This window comes from Eschrichtius robustus, chromosome 5 (genome assembly GCF_028021215.1).
Source record: "Eschrichtius robustus isolate mEscRob2 chromosome 5, mEscRob2.pri, whole genome shotgun sequence".
Lineage (NCBI taxonomy): Eukaryota > Metazoa > Chordata > Mammalia > Artiodactyla > Eschrichtiidae > Eschrichtius > Eschrichtius robustus.
In genome coordinates, this window is record NC_090828.1 from 9,530,011 (window position 1) to 9,550,396 (window position 20,386).

Below are 20,386 nucleotides of genomic sequence, written 5' to 3' on the forward strand. Positions count from 1 at the left end.
AAGACAGCCTAAGAGACTTCTGGGACAACATTAAACACAACAACATTCGCATTAAAGGGGTCCCAGAAGGAGAAGAGAGAGAGAAAGGACCCGAGAAAACATTTGAAGAGATTATAGTCGAAAACTTCCCTGACATGGGAAAGGAAATAGCCACCCAAGTCCAGGAAGTGCAGAGAGTCCCAGGCAGGATAAACCTAAGGAGAAACATGCCGAGACACATAGTAATCAAACTGACAAAAATTAAAGACAAAGAAAAATTATTGAAAGCAACAGGGGAAAAATGACAAAGAACATACAAGGGAACTCCCATAAGGTTAACAGCTGATTTCTCAGCAGAAACTCTACAAGCCAGAAGGGAGTGGCATGATATATTTAAAGTGACGAAAGGGAAGAACGTACAACCAAGATTACTCTACCCGGCAAGGATCTCATTCAGATTTGATGGCGAAATCAAAAGCTTTACAGACAAGCAAAAGCTAAGAGAATTCAGCACCACCAAACCAGCTTTACAACAAATGCTAAAGGAACTTCTCTCAGTGGGACACACAAAAGAAGAAAAGGACCTACAAAAACAAACCCATAACAATTGAGAAAATGGTCATAGGAACATACATATTGATAATTACCATAAACGTGAATGGATTAAATGCTCCAACCAAAAGACACAGGCTTGCTGAATGGATACAAAAACAAGACCCATCTATATGCTGTCTACAAGAGACCCACTTCAGACCTAGGGACACATACAGACTGAGAGTGAGGGGATGGAAAAAGATATTCCATGCAAATGGAAATCAAAAGAAAGCTGGAGTAGCAATACTCATATCAGATAAAATGGACTTTAAAATAAAGAATGTTACAAGAGACAAGGAAGGACACTACATAATGATCAAGGAATCAATCCAAGAAGAAGATATAACAATTATAAATATATATGCACCCAACATAGGAGCACATCAATACATAAGGCAACTGCTAACAGCTATAAAAGAGGGAATTGACAGTAACACAATAATAGTGGGGGATTTTAACACCTCACTTACACCAATGGACAGATCATCTGGACCGAAAATTAATAAGGAAACACAAGCTTTAAATGACACAATAGACCAGATAGATTTAATTGATATTTATAGGGCATTTCATCCAAAAAGAGCAGATTACACTTTCTTCTCAAGCGCACACAGAACATTCTCCAGGGTAGATCACATCTTGGGTCACAAATCAAGCCTCAGTAAATTTAAGAAAATTGAAATCATATCAAGCAACTTTTCTGACCACAACGCTATGAGATTAGAAATCAACTACAGGGAAAAAAACGTAAGAAGCACAAACACATGGAGGCTAAACAATACGTTACTAAATAACCAAGAGATCACTGAAGAAATCAAAGAGGAAATCAAAAAATACCTAGAGACAAATCACAACGAAAACACAATGATCCAAAACCTATGGGATGCAGCAAAAGCAGTTCTAAGAGGGAAGTTTATAGCAATACAAGTCTACCTCAAGAAACAAGAAAAATCTTAAATAAACAATCTAACCTTACACTTAAAGGAACTAGAGAAAGAAGAACAAACAAAACCCAAAGTTAGTAGAAGGAAAGAAATCATAAAGATCAGAGCAGAAATAAATAAAAGAGAAACAATAGCAAAGATCAATAAAACTAAAAGGTGGTTCTTTGAGAAGATAAACAAAATTGATAAACCATTAGCTAGACTCATCAAGAAAAATAGGGAGAGGACTCAAGTCAATCAAATTAGAAATGAAAAAGGAAAAGTTACAACAGACACCGCAGCAATACAAAGCATCCTAAGAGACTACTCTAAGCAACTCTATGCCAATAAAATGGACAACCTGGAAGAAATGGACAAATTCTTAGAAAGGTATAAGCTTCCAAGACTGAACCAGGAAGAAACAGAAAATATGAACAGACCAATCACAAGTAATGAAATTGAAACTGTGACTAAAAACCTTCCAGCAAACAAAAGTCCAGGACCAGATAGTTTCACAGGTGAATTCTATCAAACATTTAGAGAGGAGCTAACACCCATGCTTCTCAAACTCTTCCAAAAATTGCAGAGGAAGGAACACTCCCAAACTCATTCTATGAGGCCACCATCACCCTGATACCAAAACCAGACAAAGATACTACAGAAAAAGAAAATGACAGACCAATATCACTCATGAATATAGATGCAAAAATCCCCAATAAAATACTAGCAAACAGAATCCAACAACACATTAAAAGGATCATACACCATGATCAAGTGGGATTTATCCCAGGGATGCAAGGATTCTTCAATATACACAAATCAATCAATGTGATACACCATATGAACAAACTGAAGAATAAAAACCATATGATCATCTCAATAGATGCAAAAAAAGCTTTTGACAAAATTCAACACCCATTTATGATAAAAACTCTCCAGAAAGTGGGCATAGAGGGAACCCACCTCAACATAATAAAGGCCATATATGACAAACCCACAGCAAACATCATTCTCAATGGTGAAAAAATGAAAGCATTTCCTCTAAGATCGGGAAGAAGACAAGGATGTCCATTATTATTCAACATAGCTTTGGAAGCTCTAGCCACGGCAATCAGAGAAGAAAAGGAAATACAAATTGGAAAAGAAGACGTAAAACTGTCACTGTTTGCAGATGACATGATACTATACATAGAGAATCCTTAAGATGCCACCAGAAAACTACTAGAGCTAATCAATGAATTTGGTAAAGATGCAGGATACAAAATTAATGCACAGAAATCTCTTGCATTCCTATACACTAATGACGAAAAATCTGAAAGAGAAATTAAGGAAACACTCCCATTTACCACTGCAACAAAAAGAATAAAATACCTAGGAATAAACCTACCTAGGGAGACAAAAGACCTGTATGCAGAAAACTATAAGACACTGATGAAAGAAATTAAAGATGATACAAATAGATGGAGAGATATACCATGTTCTTGGATTGGAAGAATCAATACTGTGAAAATGACTATACTACCCAAAGTAAGCTACAGATTCAATGCAATCTCTACCAAATTACCGATGGCATTTTTTACAGAACTAGAACAAAAAAATCTTAAAATTTGTATGGAGACACAAAAGACCCCGAATAGCCAAAGCAGTCTTGAGGGAAAAAGCGGAGCTGGAGGAATCAGACTCCCTGACTGCAGACTATACTACAAAGCTACAGTAATCAAGACAATATGGTACTGGCAGAAAAACAGAAATATAGATCAATGGAACAGGATAGAAAGCCCAGAGATAAACCCATGCACCTATGATCAACTAATCTATGACAAAGGAGGCAAGGATATACAATGGAGAAAAGAGAGTCTCTTCAATAAGTGGTGCCGGGAAAACTGGACAGCTACATGTAAAAGAATGAAATTAGAACACGGCCTAACACCATACACAAAAATAAACTCAAAATGGATTAGAGACCGAAACGTAAGATCAGACACTATAAGACTCTTAGAGGAAAACATAGGAAGAACACTCTTCGACATAAAGCACAGCAAGATCTTTTTTGATCCACCTCCTAGATTAATGGAAATAAACATAAAAATTAAAAAATGGGACCTAATGAAACTTAAAGCTTTTGCACAGCAAAGGAAACTACAAACAAGATGAAAAGACAACCCTCAGAATGGGAGAAAATATTTGCAAAAGAATCAAAGGGCAAAGGATTAATCTCCAAAATATATAAACAGCTCATGCAGCTCAATATTAAAAAAACAAACAACCCAATCCAAAAATGGGCAGAAGACCTAAATAGACATTTTTCCAAAGAAGACATACAGATGGCCAAGAAGCACATGAAAAGGCTGCTCAACATCACTAATTATTAGAGAAATGCAAATCAAAACTATAATGAGGTATCACCTCACACCAGTCAGAATGGGCATCATCAGAAAATCTATGAACAACAAATGCTGGAGAGGGTGTGGAGAAAAGGGAACCCTCTTGTACTGTTGGTGGGTATGTAAATTGATACATCCACTATGGAGAACAGCACGGAGGTTCCTTAAAAAACGAAATATAGAACCACCATATGACCCAGCAATCCCACTACTGGGCATATACCCAGAGAAAACCATAATTCAAAAAGAAACATGCACCCCAATGTTCATTGCAGCACTATTTACAATAGCCAGGTCATGGAAGCAACCTAAATGCCCATCAACAGATGAATGGATAGAGAAGATGTGGCACATATATACAATGGAATATTACTCAGCCATAAAAAGGAACGAAACTGGGTCATTTGTAGAGACGTGGATGGATGTAGAGACTGTCATACAGAGTGAAGTAAGTCAGAAAGAGAAAAACAAATATCGCATATTAACGCATATATGTGGAACCTTGAAAAATGGTATAGATGAACCGGTTTGCCGGGCAGAAATAGAGACACAGATGTAGAGAACAAACGTATGGACACCAAGGGGGGAAAGTGGTGGGGTGGTGGTGGTGGGATGAATTGGGAGATTGGGATTGACATATATACACTAATATGTATAAAATAGATAACTAATAAGAACCTGCTGTCTAAAAAAATAAATAAAATTCAAAAATTCAAAAAAAAAAGCATCAGTAAGTGACTTAGCAAGATCACTAGATGAAAGGAAATTTACTAGAAGCAAAAATCAATTGTGTTTTTCTTAGTAGCTACAAATGGAAAATACAATTGTAAAAAGGAGTTTTAGTTACAATAGAACAAAAAAGTCAAACACCTAGAATTCTAACAAGATATATGTAAGATTTCTACGCTATAAGAAATCTTTGAGCAAAATTAAAGCATATCTAAAAAATTCTAAAAGGAAGGATATACTATATTTGTGGATTGAAAACTTGGCATTGTAAAGATGTCGATTCACCACAAATGGACCTATACATTCATTACAATCCCAATCAAGACATCAATAGGTATTTCTGTGGAAACATAAGCTGATGGTAATAATACATAAAATAACACAAGTCATGAGATGACTAACGAGTTAAAAAAATGATTTTCATGGAAAAGTGAAGTTTGACTGATTTGGTATTGGAAGAAGACAAGGCAATATAAATACTTAACAAACATTTCTTCAGTATTTGCTGCTTTGTACCAGGCACACTGCTGGGTGTTTTCCAAAGGGCATCCAGAGAACCTCAGATCCTGAGATGCTCAGAGGAAAAGGGGTTTGGTAGTCACACGCCCATACGAAAAGCTCACGCTGCTGTTTCCTCTCGGAGATTCCTGTTGCACAGCAGGATTTTAAAGCCTCTGAGAAATTTCGGAGAAGAAAAGCAAATAGAATTGTGTTGAAGCCAGGACTTTCCAATCTTATTTGATCATGATCTCTCTTTGAGAAACACTGGCCTGGTGTGCTTTTTATATTTTTTGGTTCTCACCATTATCTGTGAAGTAGCCAAGGGTTGAACTGTCCATTTTACAGATGAAGAAATGGAACCTCAGGCAGGTGAAACTTACACCAGGTCATATAGCTACTAGTACAGGATCTGCGATGCACCCTCAATTTTTCAAAAAAAAAAAAAAAAAAAATTCAGTGTTTTTTCTAGGGTCAAACACTACTTTCACGTGAAATAGCATTTCAGAGATGGAATAAACCTTAGTGATCTCTTAGACTAGTAACCTTATTATGCTGATGAGGCAACCGGGGCCCAGACAAATTAAGTGTTTTGCCTCAGGTCAAGAGCTTGCAGACTAGCAGTAGGAATAAAAGGATCCATGACTCAGTGACTCCCAATTAAGTGCTCTACTGCCCCATATAATTAGGAGGCGTGTCAATGGAGGGTGAGACCAAATTAACTGCCCAGATTGAGTAGGCACTCAGAGATGCTGAATGAACGATTTACCTGGGAGAAGATGATCCTGGAGCTCTATCAAGTCCTCATGTTTTTTTTTTTAATACGTTTATTTATTTATTTATTTTTGGTTGCGTTGGGTCTTCATTGCTGCGTGCGGGCTTTCTCTAGTTGCGGCGAGCGGGGGCTACTCTTTGTTGCAGTGCACGGTCTTCTCATTGCGGTGGCTTCTCTTGTTGCAGAACACAGGCTCTAGGCATGCAGGCTTCAGTAGTTGTGGCACGTGGGCTCAGTAGTTGTGGCTCACGGGCTCTGGAGTGGAGGCTCAGTAGTTGCGGTGCACAGGCTTAGTTGCTCCGCGGCATGTGGGATCTTCCCGGACCAGGGATCGAACCCGTGTGCCCTACATTGGCAGGCAGACTCTTAACCACTGCGCCACCAGGGAAGTCCTCTTATGTAATTTTGAAATGAGGATTTAGGAGCCATTTGATCACCGGGTTACGATAAAGGACTGAATATTGTTATTTTTAAAACTTGAATCACCTTGTTGGTATTATTTTCTCCCTCTCCCCTGAAAAGTGTCACAGGCCACTTTAAAAACTTAAAAGGAATTTAAATTTCTGAGTAAACATTATTTCACAACTCTAACGGGGCACATCCTGGAGTGTCACAAGCTGCAAATCATTTTTCTGGAGTCTCAGATATGAGGAACAGGAGAGGAATAATGTGGGAGGAGGCACGAACACCTGGCTGATCCTGAAGTGCAGGGAAGGGTATGTTCACTGCAGGTGCTGCTGTCAGAAGGAGCAGGAGGAAAAACCCAAGCACTCCCAAAGGAGGGCCTTGCAGGGCTGGACTGAAAGTTCTAAAATGCAGCGAAGAAGGGAAAAGCTTACCTTTAGGGGCAGAGGATCATGAGGGCCTCTGAGAGACAGCTGAAGAACAGAAGGGTAAGTCTGGCCTTAAGCAATGGGGAAGAGGAAAGTAAGCGAATGCAAGCATTCCACTGACCTTTGTACTTTAAAAAGAGCAGCAGTAGTTCTTTCTGTGTAGAAACGTTTTGGTTGTGGCTGGTGGCCACCGGGCAGAACGGGCATCGTGGCTGTGAAGTGCCATCAGTGGGAAAGTTCCATTAAGGACAAGGAAAGGGTAAGCAGAGGCAAACCTGTTTACTCTCCTCTGCTTTATCTTCTCCACTCATATGACTCTTTGGGACCTTACGTGGGGGGGGGGCAGGGCTAGGCAGAGCATGATTTAGGGGTTCCTGGGTCCCCTGGGAAAATACCACCAAAATATCAAATTGACTACACCCCATCCAGCTCCCAAAATGTGCAATCTGGCATCTATTTGACATGATTTCAATTTATTTGAGAATTTTTGTTCTTTAAGCTTTACTGGAGGGCAAATAAATCTATTCAGTAGACCATCTTTGCCTTATTTTATTCTCCACAACTCTCTTTCTCTCTCTTTTTTTTTGGGGCTCACGGCTTGCAGGATCTTAGTTCCCCGACCAGGGATGGAACCCAGGCCACAGCAGTGAAAGCCAGTCCTAACCATGGACCGTCAGGGAATGCCCTCCACGTCTCTCTTTTTTAGCTCATGAGTACAAACACACCCAACAAGGCAAGGGAGGGCAGTCCCCTAGTTTCTCAAAAGTAATTACTACCTACATTGAAAACAAAAACGAAAGCAAAAAAAAACGTAAGGCCAGGGAGTTTCTAGACAGTAAAATCTCCTTAAAATTTTACAAGCAACCATTAACCCAACTTGCACCTCCTCTAAATTTGTGGAATTAGGCTCACCCCCGCAAAGAAAAACACAGCAGGATCTTCGATGACACCGTTATTGATGCTGCCCATCATTTAGTGTGGGAGGTGGCTCAAAGGTGGTGCTGGTGAAACAGGAGGAAGACGATACACAGAGCAGGGCAACTTCTCAGAGTAAGTTATCCATTTATGTTTTCATTTTAAACCTTTATTGCTTTTCTCTGATTATAAAAATATTACTGTAGAAAAATTCAGATCTTTCAGAAATAGGTAATGCAGAAAGTGAAAGCAATCCGTAACTCCATCCATAAGAGTGAATCACTCTAGCTTTTCCAATATTTATTTAAAACAAAATAAAACTGTTGTTAATGTTCTTTTTTAAATGGGATCATACTATGTTTATTTAGCTCAGCAACTTGCTTTCCTTGCTTAAGATTTTATCTGGTCTACTGAACAAATAAAAGATCACATCTTTTTCAAAAGATTGAGTCATATTTTATGGAAAGATTTACAATTATTTTACTTTGGTGTACATTCTTGCTCACATGTGAAAAAGCATTTTTGGATATAAAATCGTAGATATGGATTTGCTGGGCCAAAGGGTGCATGGATTGACATTTTTATTAGACTGTACTAAATTTTAAATCTTTCAAATGGAAAGATTTAAATCTTTAATCTTTTAAATCTTTCAATCTTTTAATTTAAATCTTTAAATCTTTCTGTGGATTGAAGTGGCACCAGCACAATTCTTTGTTGTGAAGTCACTGAAATGACAGCTTCTTGTCACAGGCTGGCATGGGACCTCAGGTGTTCTCAGTTTGTCAGTGCTACGGCTCTAAAGCATGTCAAAAATATTTGCCACTTTTGGGGAGTGAGCTTTCGGATTTTTTTTTTTTTTTTCAGATGACATTAGCTTCAGGTATCTTTTTGGAGTTTTGAGTAAGATTTAACGAAATAGATAAAATAAGACTAATCTATCTCGTAATTCTTCATCCTTCTTTCATCTGCTGGAGTGACTATAACATATTGGTGCTCTTGGGGCAACCACCTGTGTTATTAGGAGCAAAAGGCCGTAGCTGCCAACTCTCATCTACTTAGCATATAGTTACTGTTTCGAGCAGTTTCCCAATATTTGTCACATTAAACCTAAGTCACCAGTTCTGACCACCTTAAGCAACACTTCTATTTCAAGAGGACAAATAAGACAGAATTCCAAGAGTAAATACTTGTAACAGTACCCTCCTGGACCTCATGGTCTAAAGTGATTTTTGCTTCCTCTGGACTCATAGATTTTAAAATGTTTGCACTATTCATTAACTTGGCAATTGCTCAAGAACTTCCTTTGGACTTAAAACAAAAGTTAAACCATTAGAGTGTTTATATAAATCAAGTCACTAGCTATATTCTTCTCACTAGACTACACGCTTCATGAGAGGAGGAACTTTGTTTGGTTCACTGATGATTCCCTGAATCTAGAATAGTACCTGGCATATAAAAGATGCTCAATATTTGTTGAAGGAATGATAAATTCTTCGAAGGCAGGAATCTTCTTATATTTTGCATCCCCACAGTAAATGACAAGTTGCTGATTAAAATTAAGGAAAGGGGGGCTTCCCTGGTGGTGCAGTGGTTAAGAATCCGCCTGCCAATGCAGGAGACACGGGTTCAAACCCTGGTCCGGGAGGATCCCGCATGCCACGGAGCAACTAAGCCTGTGCGCCACAACTACTGAACCTGCCTTCTAGAGCCCGCAAGCCACAACTACTGAGCCCGTGTGCCACAACTGCTGAAACCCGCGTGTCCTGGAGCCCATGCTCTGCAACAAGAGAAGCCACCGCAATGAGAGGCCTGTGCACCGCAATGAAGAGTAGCCCCCGCTCTCCACAACTAGAGAAAGCCCGTGAGCAGCAACAAAGACCCAATGCAGCCAAAAATAAATAAATAAATAAATTTATATTTAAAAAATTAATAAAATAAAATTAAGGAAACGATCCTCATTCAGAAACACAACTTAAGACTTTCTTACAAGCTAAGTGTGAAATATCCCTGGCCTAAGTAATATTCAAGATTCTTTCTAGCCCTAACTCACTATGAATATACTAGTTTTCAAAGAATTAGAAACCAATATAATATATATTATATATATAGAACTAGAGTAAAGAATAATTGGGTAAATCTTTGATTTAGAAAGCAGGGCACTGATTTTTCTAAGTCTCTGGGTCATCATTATAAAGATCAGATTTGAGAATTAAGCTATATTGACCTCAAGCTATATTCTCTAAGTCCCTTTTCTGAAAGAAAAAAAAAAATCATGGCATCAAGTTGTTAACTGGAAATGCCTCTATAAGCATAAAAGTATGATTTTAATGTCACTGTATAAGCAAGAAGGCAAAGGAAATACTAATGTACAATGTTTATATATTTTGAACTATGGCAATGGTGGTATGATGCTAATGAGAGATATATGTGCCTTCAAATCAATGTCAAAGGTGCAGTTATTTGGATTTAAAGCCAATAAAAATAAAAGCAATGAAAAAGAATAAAAAAGGGAATCACAGTGAAAGAAGCATCCATCTAAATCTGGAGCATATTTTGGATAATATACAACATTTTGGGGAATAAAGGCAGAAAGAAAGAGAAAAAATGTACAAGAATCAATTTTAGAAAGTCACTCCAGAAAAAAGTCCATCTTATAAAACACATTGTAATTCTAGTCTTTTAGTACTTATTTATGTCAGATTGTCTCTCACTGGATGTTTGGTTTCCTGTGCTGAGACTTAGAAAACTTATCTTGTGGTTAGAAACTAGCATATTCTCAAGACGGTTGACTGAAAAGACTATGTTTTGGATTTACTTTTTTTTTTTTTTACAACAAATTTTACTTTAAAAAGAGAGTGAATTAATCAGATTTGAGATTAACTCTCACTGGTAGAACTGAAGTGAATACACTCGGTCTGCTTAAAAAAAGAAAAAAGATCAGAACTTGAAAAGGATTTTACATATAAGCAACGGGACAGAAAAAAAATAGGGCCTGAAATAGATGAGAGTTCCTGAAGTGTTTAAAAAAAAAAAAAAGAAGAAAGAAAAAGAAAAAAAACTAAGAATACTTCTGGGGGAGGGGCAAGAAAAATGTCGTGAAACAGTAGTTGAAGGAAGGCATGCGCCCAAGTTAGACTAGGGAGCAAAGTCTGAAGAACATCAACAACAGAACCATTCTTGGGGAAAACTAATACCAGGAGGACTGCTATGGTTAATTTTCTAAAACAGAAAGGTAAACAAGTAATTTAGCTTGTTGAGGCTTACAACATTACAGTATAATACACTTATAATACCAGACTCGCAAGAATAAGAAACACTCAAACAATTTTTAAAAACAAGTTATGGAAAAGGCTGTAAAGTAAAAATTAGAACATTCTAACTTGAGGTAGATAAAATAGAAAATGAAGTCAGAATACATGAAATATTGCTTTCAATCACTCATGCTAGATGTGAAGAATTGTTAGGATCATATATCTTATAGCAAATGGAAAACAGTCAATCCTAAAATAAATGTACAAGAAGAGTAAATTTCTGTCTTTAAGAAATTAAAGAAATTCCAATTAAATATGTAAAAATTTTCTTAAAAAATGTTCAATTAAAAATTTAATTTCGATAGGCTATCAATTGATATTACGCTTGTAATATTTATAAATCTTAGATCTAAAAATAAATATACATTATTTCTATTTTAAAAGATGCTTTTGAAGCTCTAAAAATCATCTATTTTATTGAAGGGCTCATGGAAAAAACTGATGAAATATTCAATACGTACACCAAAACAAATATATACCAAGTTCTAAATTTCATTTTTTAGGAATACCAATTTTGAAAGTGCAAGGTGCACGAATATCTCGGTGACAGGTGTAAGCTCAGAGAGGAATCAGAAACGAGTTCCGAGTGGAGGACCCATTTAACTTGATCATTTCATGGGCACAACAAATCATCCACAAAGCCCACCTTAAACAGCTAAAGTAGTCATAAAAATAGGCCGATGGTTACTTGAGCGATAACATAATCCTCGGTCTTATTGTTGTGAAGCAGATGTCATTATGGGTGGGGCTGACGCGCAGAGCAGCTGAAACATTTTTGTACCACCCCCCGCACACTTTCAGTGGGATAGAAGGGACTCCGAAAAGGTAAGGAGAAAGCTCTCAACGCTCAATTCCTACTAGAAATAAGGAAGTTTTCATGTGGCCTTGGTACTCGTAAAGACCACAATAAGATGTGAAAAATCCCCCGTAATTAAACCCTCCCCTGGAAAAGAGATCTTCCTTTTCTCTCCTCCCCTGCCGGCTCCTCCTTGGGACACTTGGCTGAGTCTTTCTTTCCCTCCTTCCCACGCTGAGGTGAGGCTGCACGCAAGCCAGGGACGCCTGTTTTTCTTTTCGCGCGGAGCGAACTCTGCGGGTAGGAACCCGGGGTGACAGAAGGGAGCGGGCGGCGTTGTGAGGAGGCCAAGAAGGCTCGCCGGGTACGAGCCGGGCTGGGGTTGGGAAGGGACACGCGGGCCGCCGGGCCCGCAGAGGAGGCCGAGGTGACGAGGGAAATCTCCCGGCTCGAAGCAGGGACCCGGCGCTTCCGGCTGGCCACAGCCGCTCTCGGCCTAGCGCGGCTCGCGTTCCGGGCTCCACCGGGGCGGGCAGAGAGTTAGTAAAGAGGCTAACCGCGGTTCGCACTTGCCTGGGACCGGGTGACCAATAACTGGTAATAGTCTTTGCTCGGCGCCGGGCCTTGTCCTACAATTTCGAACAGAGTCTCCGGCAGCCACGACGCCATCTTGGGACGCCACCACCGTCGCTAAGACAACCAGGAAGGGGCGGGGCCTGATTGGGGTCATGGGGCAAAAGCCCTGGTTTAAATCGAACCCTACTTTTGACCTAGCGGGGTGTTTCTAACTTGGGGTGATTGTCCCCTCTTCCAAGGGTTAGAGGGAACTCTGAGCCGTGAAATTTCCACCTTGAGGTCCCGGGTGACCCGAAGGGGAATTAGTTCCTGCTACCACCGAGGGGAGGGGGTGACCCCGGCGGAGGGATACCAAGCGAAGCACCACATTCCCCTTCCTGGTCCCTAGAAGGGATCGGGAGGAGATCGCAGGCGGCTGGGGAAGTCAAGCCGAACGATGGGGGAGGGAGGGGCGATGTGATGGGCTGCGAGTAGGCAGCGGGGCCTGTCCCGCGGACGAGCCCGTCCGGCTGATTCGAAGGGAAAAGTAGTTCCCGGAGGGTGTTGGAACGGGCGGGGAGGGAGGCGGTGCGGACGGAGGCGCACGCCGGGAGCGGTGCTGCGGCTCAGCTGATAATTGAAGGGATCCGAGGAGCCGCCGCCGACGGTGCCGCCGGGGGGGGGTGGGGGGAGCGAGTGGAAGTTACTGCCGCGCCACCGAGTCCGGACCGGAGACTTTGGGGCCCAACTAGGTAATTGGGGCGCAGTTCCGAGCGGCGGGGCCAGGCCTGGGGGAGGGGGCTGTGCTGAGGGGTTGGGGGGGATAGCGGGGGGGGGGGGGGGAGGAGCTGGAACAGAAAGTCCCAGGAAGCTCGGTTGTGTCATCGCCGCGATTCGGCCCCTGCTCGGCCTGTTCCCGGCGGCAGCGGCGGCGGGGCCGCGGAAGGACCGGGCTGGGGGTTTACGGGCTAGGCGCTCGAGGGAGACCGCGGCTGGAGGGACCGGGGCCGGGCGGGAGCGGGGTGTCGCTGGGTACCCCCTCCGGCCTCCCGCAATGAGGAGGGCCCTTCACGGAACCGGGGTAAGGCGTGCGGGTCTGGGGGAGCCCGGCGGGGGTCGGGGGGGCCGGAAGTGGGCTTTGGAGCTGGGAGGGCGTCTAGGAAGAGAGAAAGTGGGGGGCCGGAAGTGCAGGTGGGGGGTGTGAAGACGGCAAGGGTTCCCCGGAAATGGGATGGGGGGCCCGGAAACCGGGAGAGGGGAGGCTCCTGGGCCAGGGACGGCCCGGAAATGGAAACTAGGGAGCAGCTCGTGTGACAACAGTTGTAGGAAGCGAGGGTCAGAGGAGGGAGAGGCCGGAGTGACTTTAGACCGCAGTAAGGGGTTTCCTGCTGAGGGGACGGTTGAGGGCGGGCGAGGCCGGAGACGGGGTCTGCGCCGAGCAGTTACTTCAGCCGTGGGAAGTTGAGGCTGAGGGAGGATGACGCCGAGAGAGGATGCAGGGGGGCGTGAAAGAGACCGAGAAACTTGGCCGAGAGGAGCAGAGCATCCTTCTAAATAGATCAGCGTGGAAATTGGGGGGAGGGGGTCAGGACCTGTGGGAGGGAGGTGGACCAATTGTCGCGCCAGTCGTATTAGCATTCAGAGCGAGTCAGGCGATTAATTTATTTATATGTGGATTACATAAAACCTATTATAACGTTTGTCCATTCGGTTCACCCTCCCTCTTTCCTCCATCCTCCTGCATAGTGAGTGGGTTTCTAGTTCGGAAACAAGTTAGAGGGGAGTTCAAATAACGAAGGTGGTAAAATCCCCAATCCTGTCCTTTCTTCGTGTTGCTCCTTTCCTCAGAATAAGAGAAATCTTTCATTTGCTGGAGGAAAAAAAAATAAAGATTTAAAAACACATGCACATCGTGGGGCGCGGGGGTGCTGGGGGGTATCTTAGACATTTGAACTCCTGCTGGGGGACGGGAGGGAACTGGTTACCCCGTGTGGCGAGGAGGGAACGGAAGGGGCTGCTCCTAAACCCTTAAGAGAGATTGGTTTGTTTTTGATAACGCCGTCTTACTTCGGAGGAGGTGTAGCTTAAGCTCCGTGCCTGGCGGTGGGTATGGTTCAGTTGCTTCGTTAGGTCACTGGGGGAGAGAGAGTGTCAGTGTGGGAACGTGGGGCTGTGTGGGGGGGGAGGACGTTTAATAGCGCCGTGGATCTGTTCCGAGTGGACGCCTGACTGCTCCCCTGCTGCCTCCCTTCCTCGTCGGCCTTCCCCGATCTTGCCTGGACTGCCGGCTCACCCGATCCCCGGGCTTTCCTCTGGTTTGTAGGCCCTTCCGTGGTGTGTTGAACTTTCTGTTCCTCTCCAGTCTCTTCAGCTATTTTTGGCAGTTCATTTGTTAAAGACCCGGAAAGTTGAGGCTCAGAATCTCCTCTCCAAAAGCAAAACAAAACAAAAAAATACGGGGTAGAAAGTTGAAAGAGCTATTGAGTGGAGTAAAACACCGACGTTCGGAACAAAGGTCCTAGTTGTTAGAGAAAAAGGCAAGAGGCCTATGTATGAGGCCTGTGTGTGTCGCATTTACCCGGGGCGGGGGGGGGGGAGCAGTTAGAGCTGAGGAGTGGTATTATCGGAGGTTTAGAGACGGTAAATGGCAGAGGGTTTTATTGAGGCTTATTTTCATATTTAGAGCATGCAAAGAGATCAGTATTAAGTGTGAATTTTAGAGGAGGCACAGTTTCCAATTGTTTTAGAAACTCCCTGCTCCACATTCAGCCCCAGCTTTTATGTCATCTTTGTGAAATTGGGGAGCTTTTATTTCATTTATTTTAAGCTTAAAGAGAGCACATTAACATGGCTGGGGGTTGTGGGCTTTGTCCACATCTGCCTTTCTGTGAATGTGCCAATATCCATAAGAATTGAAGAACTGTAATGAAGATTATCATTGTTTCCATTCGCTTCCCAGTTTTTTCAGGAGTTTGAGTGGTTTTTAAGTCTGTTCAGCTGACGTTTCCTATTTAATTTGTGTCCATGAACAGGCTTTTTGTTTTATTTTTCATTTAGTTTCTAAAAGTTTTAGAACACTTTTGGCAACTAGAGTTCCTGAAGGTGCTAAACAAATATTTTTAAGATGAATGGGATGCTAGGCCAGGGTAAAATCAGTGCTTTCACCTAGCAAAGTAAATTTGAAGTAATGTTTACTTTTCCATTGTAACTTTCAAGCTTACTGCATTTGTTATCTGGTTAAGGTTGTATGATCCTATTTTAAGGATATCATCCTAGCAAAGAAGACACATGTTGGCCTGGGAATTCATAACACTGCCAGTTAGTAGCTGTGTGACCTTGAGCTGTTCTCTGACCCTATCTGGCCTCCATTTATTTTAATCTGTAAAATGGGGGTGGGTAGTCCCTATCTTACCTACCGGCTGGTTGTGAGATCCAGTGGATATAATGGCTGTGAAAAACTACAAACTGCTAAGTAAGTTTAAGACAATTGTCATTAGCTTTAGAAAATTACATTATCTATTTTGAGGTAATTACAAAAAGATTAACTTTCCTCAGTGGTGGTGGTAGGCGGTGTCTATGTAAGGTAGGTTGGAGATACGAAGTTTATAGCACTTTATAATTTGAAGTTGCTGCTAGATTGGTAGTGGAACTTGGGCCCAATTTTTATGTTACAGTAATTTTTTTTTTTGCATCAGTATGCTTGTTCACCAAACATTGTTAATTCTGTTGAGAGAAACTTCAGACAGATTTCTTTGTGTTTTTATTATGGACAAAATTTATACCTATTCTGGTTTGTGGCTTTTATGAAATTGACTTCCTAATATCAGAGACTACAATTAAGGAAAAACATTTCTGAATCTTGATCTGTTTTCTTTACAGAATCTGGGGAGTTTTTTGTTTTTAATTCTTTTAAGTGGATGGGTGGGGTTCTTTTTGAGCAAATGTGATACCAATTGCTGCTTTATTTTTGCCTGTTTGCTGAGGTAATTTGATGGACTCAAATTGAAAAAGCAACCTGCTTGTTGCTTTTCGTCTTCATTCAGGTTCTTGCTACTGCCCGCCTGACATGCACTTTTCCCACATTTGAATCGTCTTAGGTTCACTGCAAGCCACAAGCACTTCCTCAAAAGTTTCTACCCCATGATCTTTTCCTTTTATTTCTTTGTTATCTATACATGCTTCATTTTGTGATTATAGTGCTAGGTTTGTGGACATGCATTGCCTTTGTTTCCCTGACTGATTTATATGCTTCCTGAGGGCAAGGATTATCTAAATGTCATTGTGTTTTGCCTGAAGGTATACTCATAAACCTGATTGAAAATAACACCCATTTTCCTACCCACTCCAAACCAATAATGTTAGCCTGGCCTTGCTGGCTATGTAGCCAGTCTTCCTGCTTGGAAAGGTTCTTGGCCCCCGCAGATTTCTCAGGATGCTGTTTGGTGTAGTGCTCACAGTCTCTCACATCTTCCTCACTACTGTGCCATCAGAGTGCCTGGATAGGGTGGAAGAGTAGGAATTTGGTGGATATTATATAAGACATATAATTTGTAGGTTGTTATATAATCTTGGTGCTTGTAGTTCTTAACATGTAGTGTTAGCTTTACATTTGTGTATTTTCTTTTAGTGCCTGGATATAGTTCAGACAGCTATGCTACAGATTTCTTAAAGGCATAAACCTCTAGCAAATTGTTCTTTACAGTCTCGACCTGGTCTGCTAGGTTACTCTGTACACAGTGTGTGCTTGCTGTTATTTATGGTAAATAGATAAGCATACTGATGCCGAACCAGTCTTTTGATTTTTATTTAAGTAAAACTTAACTTGGCTAATGTCCTGGATTTTTAAAAATGCAGTTCTTTATCCCAATTTATTGATAGTTTCAGGGTATGGGCAAAAGAAGTTGTTTCCTAGACTGAAATAAGTCTGCTCGATAGTTTTTCTCTGAGGACTTTGAGATTTTGGTTTTGATTCTTCAGTAGTTTCATTAAACTGGATTGGCCAGAAGAAAAAGCTTCTTGGCGATTTTTCAGACTTACCGGTTTTGTCTTGAGTGTGCAGGAGCTGTTAATAGTCAGTTTTGCAGTTATGCTTGATTTAAAAAGTCATTCTAGGGGCCTAGAGTAAAAAAGCTGCCTGTTACTCTGTTCTTTCATTAATGAACAGCACTGTTCAAGTGAATATCTGATGTGAAGGTAAAAGACTTGGGTTCCAGTTCTGGCAATGCCTTTTCTATGTTTGTGACCTTGGGCAAGTAATTTAACCTTTGTGAGCTTCAGGTGCCTAACCTGAAACATGTGGTTATGGCCACTGACCCTAGAGTTAATTGTCATATAAATGCTTGAATGATCGACGCTCTTCAGGAGATTAGGCTACAGAGATGGATTGGAACACAGAGCCCTTCCTGCACTGGTTCATTGCTGCATTGACCATTCCCTCATTTGTTAACACTGTTCTACCTAGAACATACTTTTATCAATATTATGTATGTAGGTATTCTACTTGAAACTATTTTGAGCATAGAATAGTATTCCTTAGTTGATTATGAATTTCTTGAAGTTAGTCATTCCTCTATTCCTAGAATCTAGCACAGTGCCTGGCCCTTAATAAAGATTCTTTAAATGTTTATTAAAGGAATAAGTCTTGTGTGAATAAGATGATTCTGAAAGTGAAAATATTTTGTAATGGTTTAATGTAATGTCCTATTTGATTTGTTTCGATAAACATTTTTGGTCACTATTAATGCTAACAAGATTTTGGGAGTTTTCTTCTTAATCTGTTGGTATATATTTTAGAGACTGCAAGTTACTTTGAATCATACATATTAAAAAAAATTAGGGCAAGCCATTTCATATTCTTTAATTGTCCATTATTTGCATGTACTAGTTGACCACTTAAATGCTTCATTGAGGCCCTAAGTATGTTTTGAGACAGTGTGCGTGTTTGTTAATTATAAAATTGAGTTTTATACATCATTTTAGCTTACTCTGTTTCTTTTTAGAAAGGGTGTATTTATTTCTATAAATATAATGTTATTACCCGTACATGGATTCTTGAATGCTATTTATAAGCTGAAGTGTCTATCAACAAGCCTTCAAGACTTCAAGTTACAGCATTTCAATGTGTATCTTAATCAACTTGTTGGCTGTCATAACCAGTGAGTTCCACCCTGACTTCACAACTCCTACTCATTCCACCCATGGGCAGCATTCTGAATAAATAGATGCACCTTGTGCCGTTGTCTTAAGGTCACATTAACTCATTTTGAAGTCCTCGTACTGGTAAACATGTGTGAGGCCCTGGAAACCCAAAGTGAGTTTGTACAGATAGCCTATTTGAAATTCACTGTTGAGTTGTAATTTAAGCTGCTTTGTGTCCTTAGAGAGCAGGTTCATGGAGATCATATGGAGGGCCTCCCCCAGCCCCCTTTTTTAAAAAAATTTGTAAAACCCAAGTGCTTGTAGTTGCCTTGTAAACAGCAAATATGTGAAAATTCTATAACTTCTCTGGCCCCAGTATTTTGTAATCCTGTTTTGCACTCTAGGCTGCATGCAGTCAGATTGAGCTGTTTGTTCCTTTCTGAACACACCCAGGAACTTCATTCTTGCCTTGGCTTTGATTGTCTGTCTACCTGGGTTGTCACCCCTCCCCCATCTTGTACCTTTTGTAGCTACATGTACACCCTTAACTTTTTTTTTTGAATTTTATTTTATTTATTTATACAGCAGGTTCTTATTAGTTATCCATTTTATACATATTAGTGTATATATGTCAATCCCAAACACCCTTAACTTTCTTTCAGTAGCTCCTGTAAGATTTTCAGTCTTCACTCTCTTCTCCCCTTCTCCCTTCTACAACATTTTATTTGTTTCAGTTATGGCTTTCACAGTCTGTCTTATTAGTTGTTTACATCTTTTTTATGATATCATCTTTGGCTTCTTGGGGGTAGAGGTCCCATTCTTCTCTCCTTACAGAGGCTGGCACAAGGCTCCAACATAATGTGTTGTACATGGTAGGTGGCAGTGGTAGAGTTCATTTTGGTGACACATTGAGAAACTATATTGTGAAGTAATAGTAAAGTATTGACACAGTTTACTGTGAACTTGCTTATTTTATTTTATTTTTTGGCAGCTTGCAGGATCTTAGTTCCCCGACCAGGGATTGAACCCCCGGCCCTCAGCAGTGAAAGTACAGAGTCCTAACCACTGGACCGCTGGGGAATTCCCTCAACTTACTTATTTTAGTTTTTCAGGGTTTGGTAGCTGAGTGTAGGATCCTAGAATATAAAATTTTCAGAATTAGGCTCATTAAAATCAGGTACTTAAGGGATTGTTAAGGCACTAGACTGTTTTAGTGACTTGGTTACCCCAGGTTTAGCATTTGGGGATTATGTTCATTAGTAGATGAAATTTGTTTATCATTACAAGTTTTTATCGAGTGCTTACTGTGCACCACAGGACTGTGCTGGGACGAATACAAAAAGGGCTTAGTTTTTGTCCTTTGAGTTCCGTTATGTTTCATTTAGTTGATAATCACTTTTATTCTTAAACTGACTTGATAACTATGTATAATTAGCATAGAGAAGTATTCTGTGAATATTCTAAATGCAAGTTTTCTGCATTTAGAAAACCTGATATGAGAGTCTAATTTAAGAAACAGATGAATTAGGGCATGCTTTTTTGGCTGTACTGAATAAATTGTTGGAAGTGCCTTCATTATACACATATTTCATCAGTAACGAATGCATGTGCATTTCTGGTTCCATATAAGGTTTACCCTCTTGGAGAGTGCTGAGGAGAAATTAAGAGACATAAAATGAGATGTCTTATTTCAAAATGTACTAATATTGCAGATAAACTCAAATTATGTCAAAAGAATATAACATTGTGCACATTTGTTATTAAGTACAAAGTTGAGTTTTATACAGTGAGTGCTCAGAAGTTTAGAGAGAGACTGAAGTTATTGAGGAAGACTTTATGGAGAGAGGAGGGGCTTGAGCTGGCCCTGATTGTTCGGATAGGTGTAGAAAGGACTGGGAGCTTAAAGGAGTAGTTGTGGCGAGGGTCTAATGGCCCTCTGGAGTAGAGGGTCCACAT

General features: G+C 40.9%; 2 protein-coding genes across 23 annotated transcripts in view; one reads left to right on the top strand and one right to left on the bottom strand.

Moving 5' to 3' along the window:
• Positions 1 to 12,527, bottom strand: part of FBXO36 (F-box protein 36) — a 98,378-nt gene extending 85,851 nt beyond the window's left edge. Inside the window, exon 1 of the mRNA XM_068544296.1 lies at positions 12,311 to 12,527. Coding sequence (XP_068400397.1) covers positions 12,311 to 12,406 — 96 coding nt within the window. The 5' untranslated portion in view covers positions 12,407 to 12,527. The remainder of the gene's footprint in view (positions 1 to 12,310) is intronic.
• Positions 11,984 to 20,386, top strand: part of TRIP12 (thyroid hormone receptor interactor 12) — a 144,940-nt gene continuing 136,537 nt past the window's right edge. For 12 of the 22 annotated variants that reach the window (XM_068544274.1, XM_068544273.1, XM_068544277.1 and 9 more), the window contains exon 1: positions 12,900 to 13,044. The gene's annotated coding sequence lies outside the window, so the exon portion shown is untranslated. Of the gene's footprint in view, positions 12,038 to 12,899; positions 13,045 to 13,192; positions 13,374 to 20,386 lie in introns of those variants that run through there. The other 10 variants (XM_068544281.1, XM_068544285.1, XM_068544290.1 and 7 more) reach the window with 4 other exon arrangements.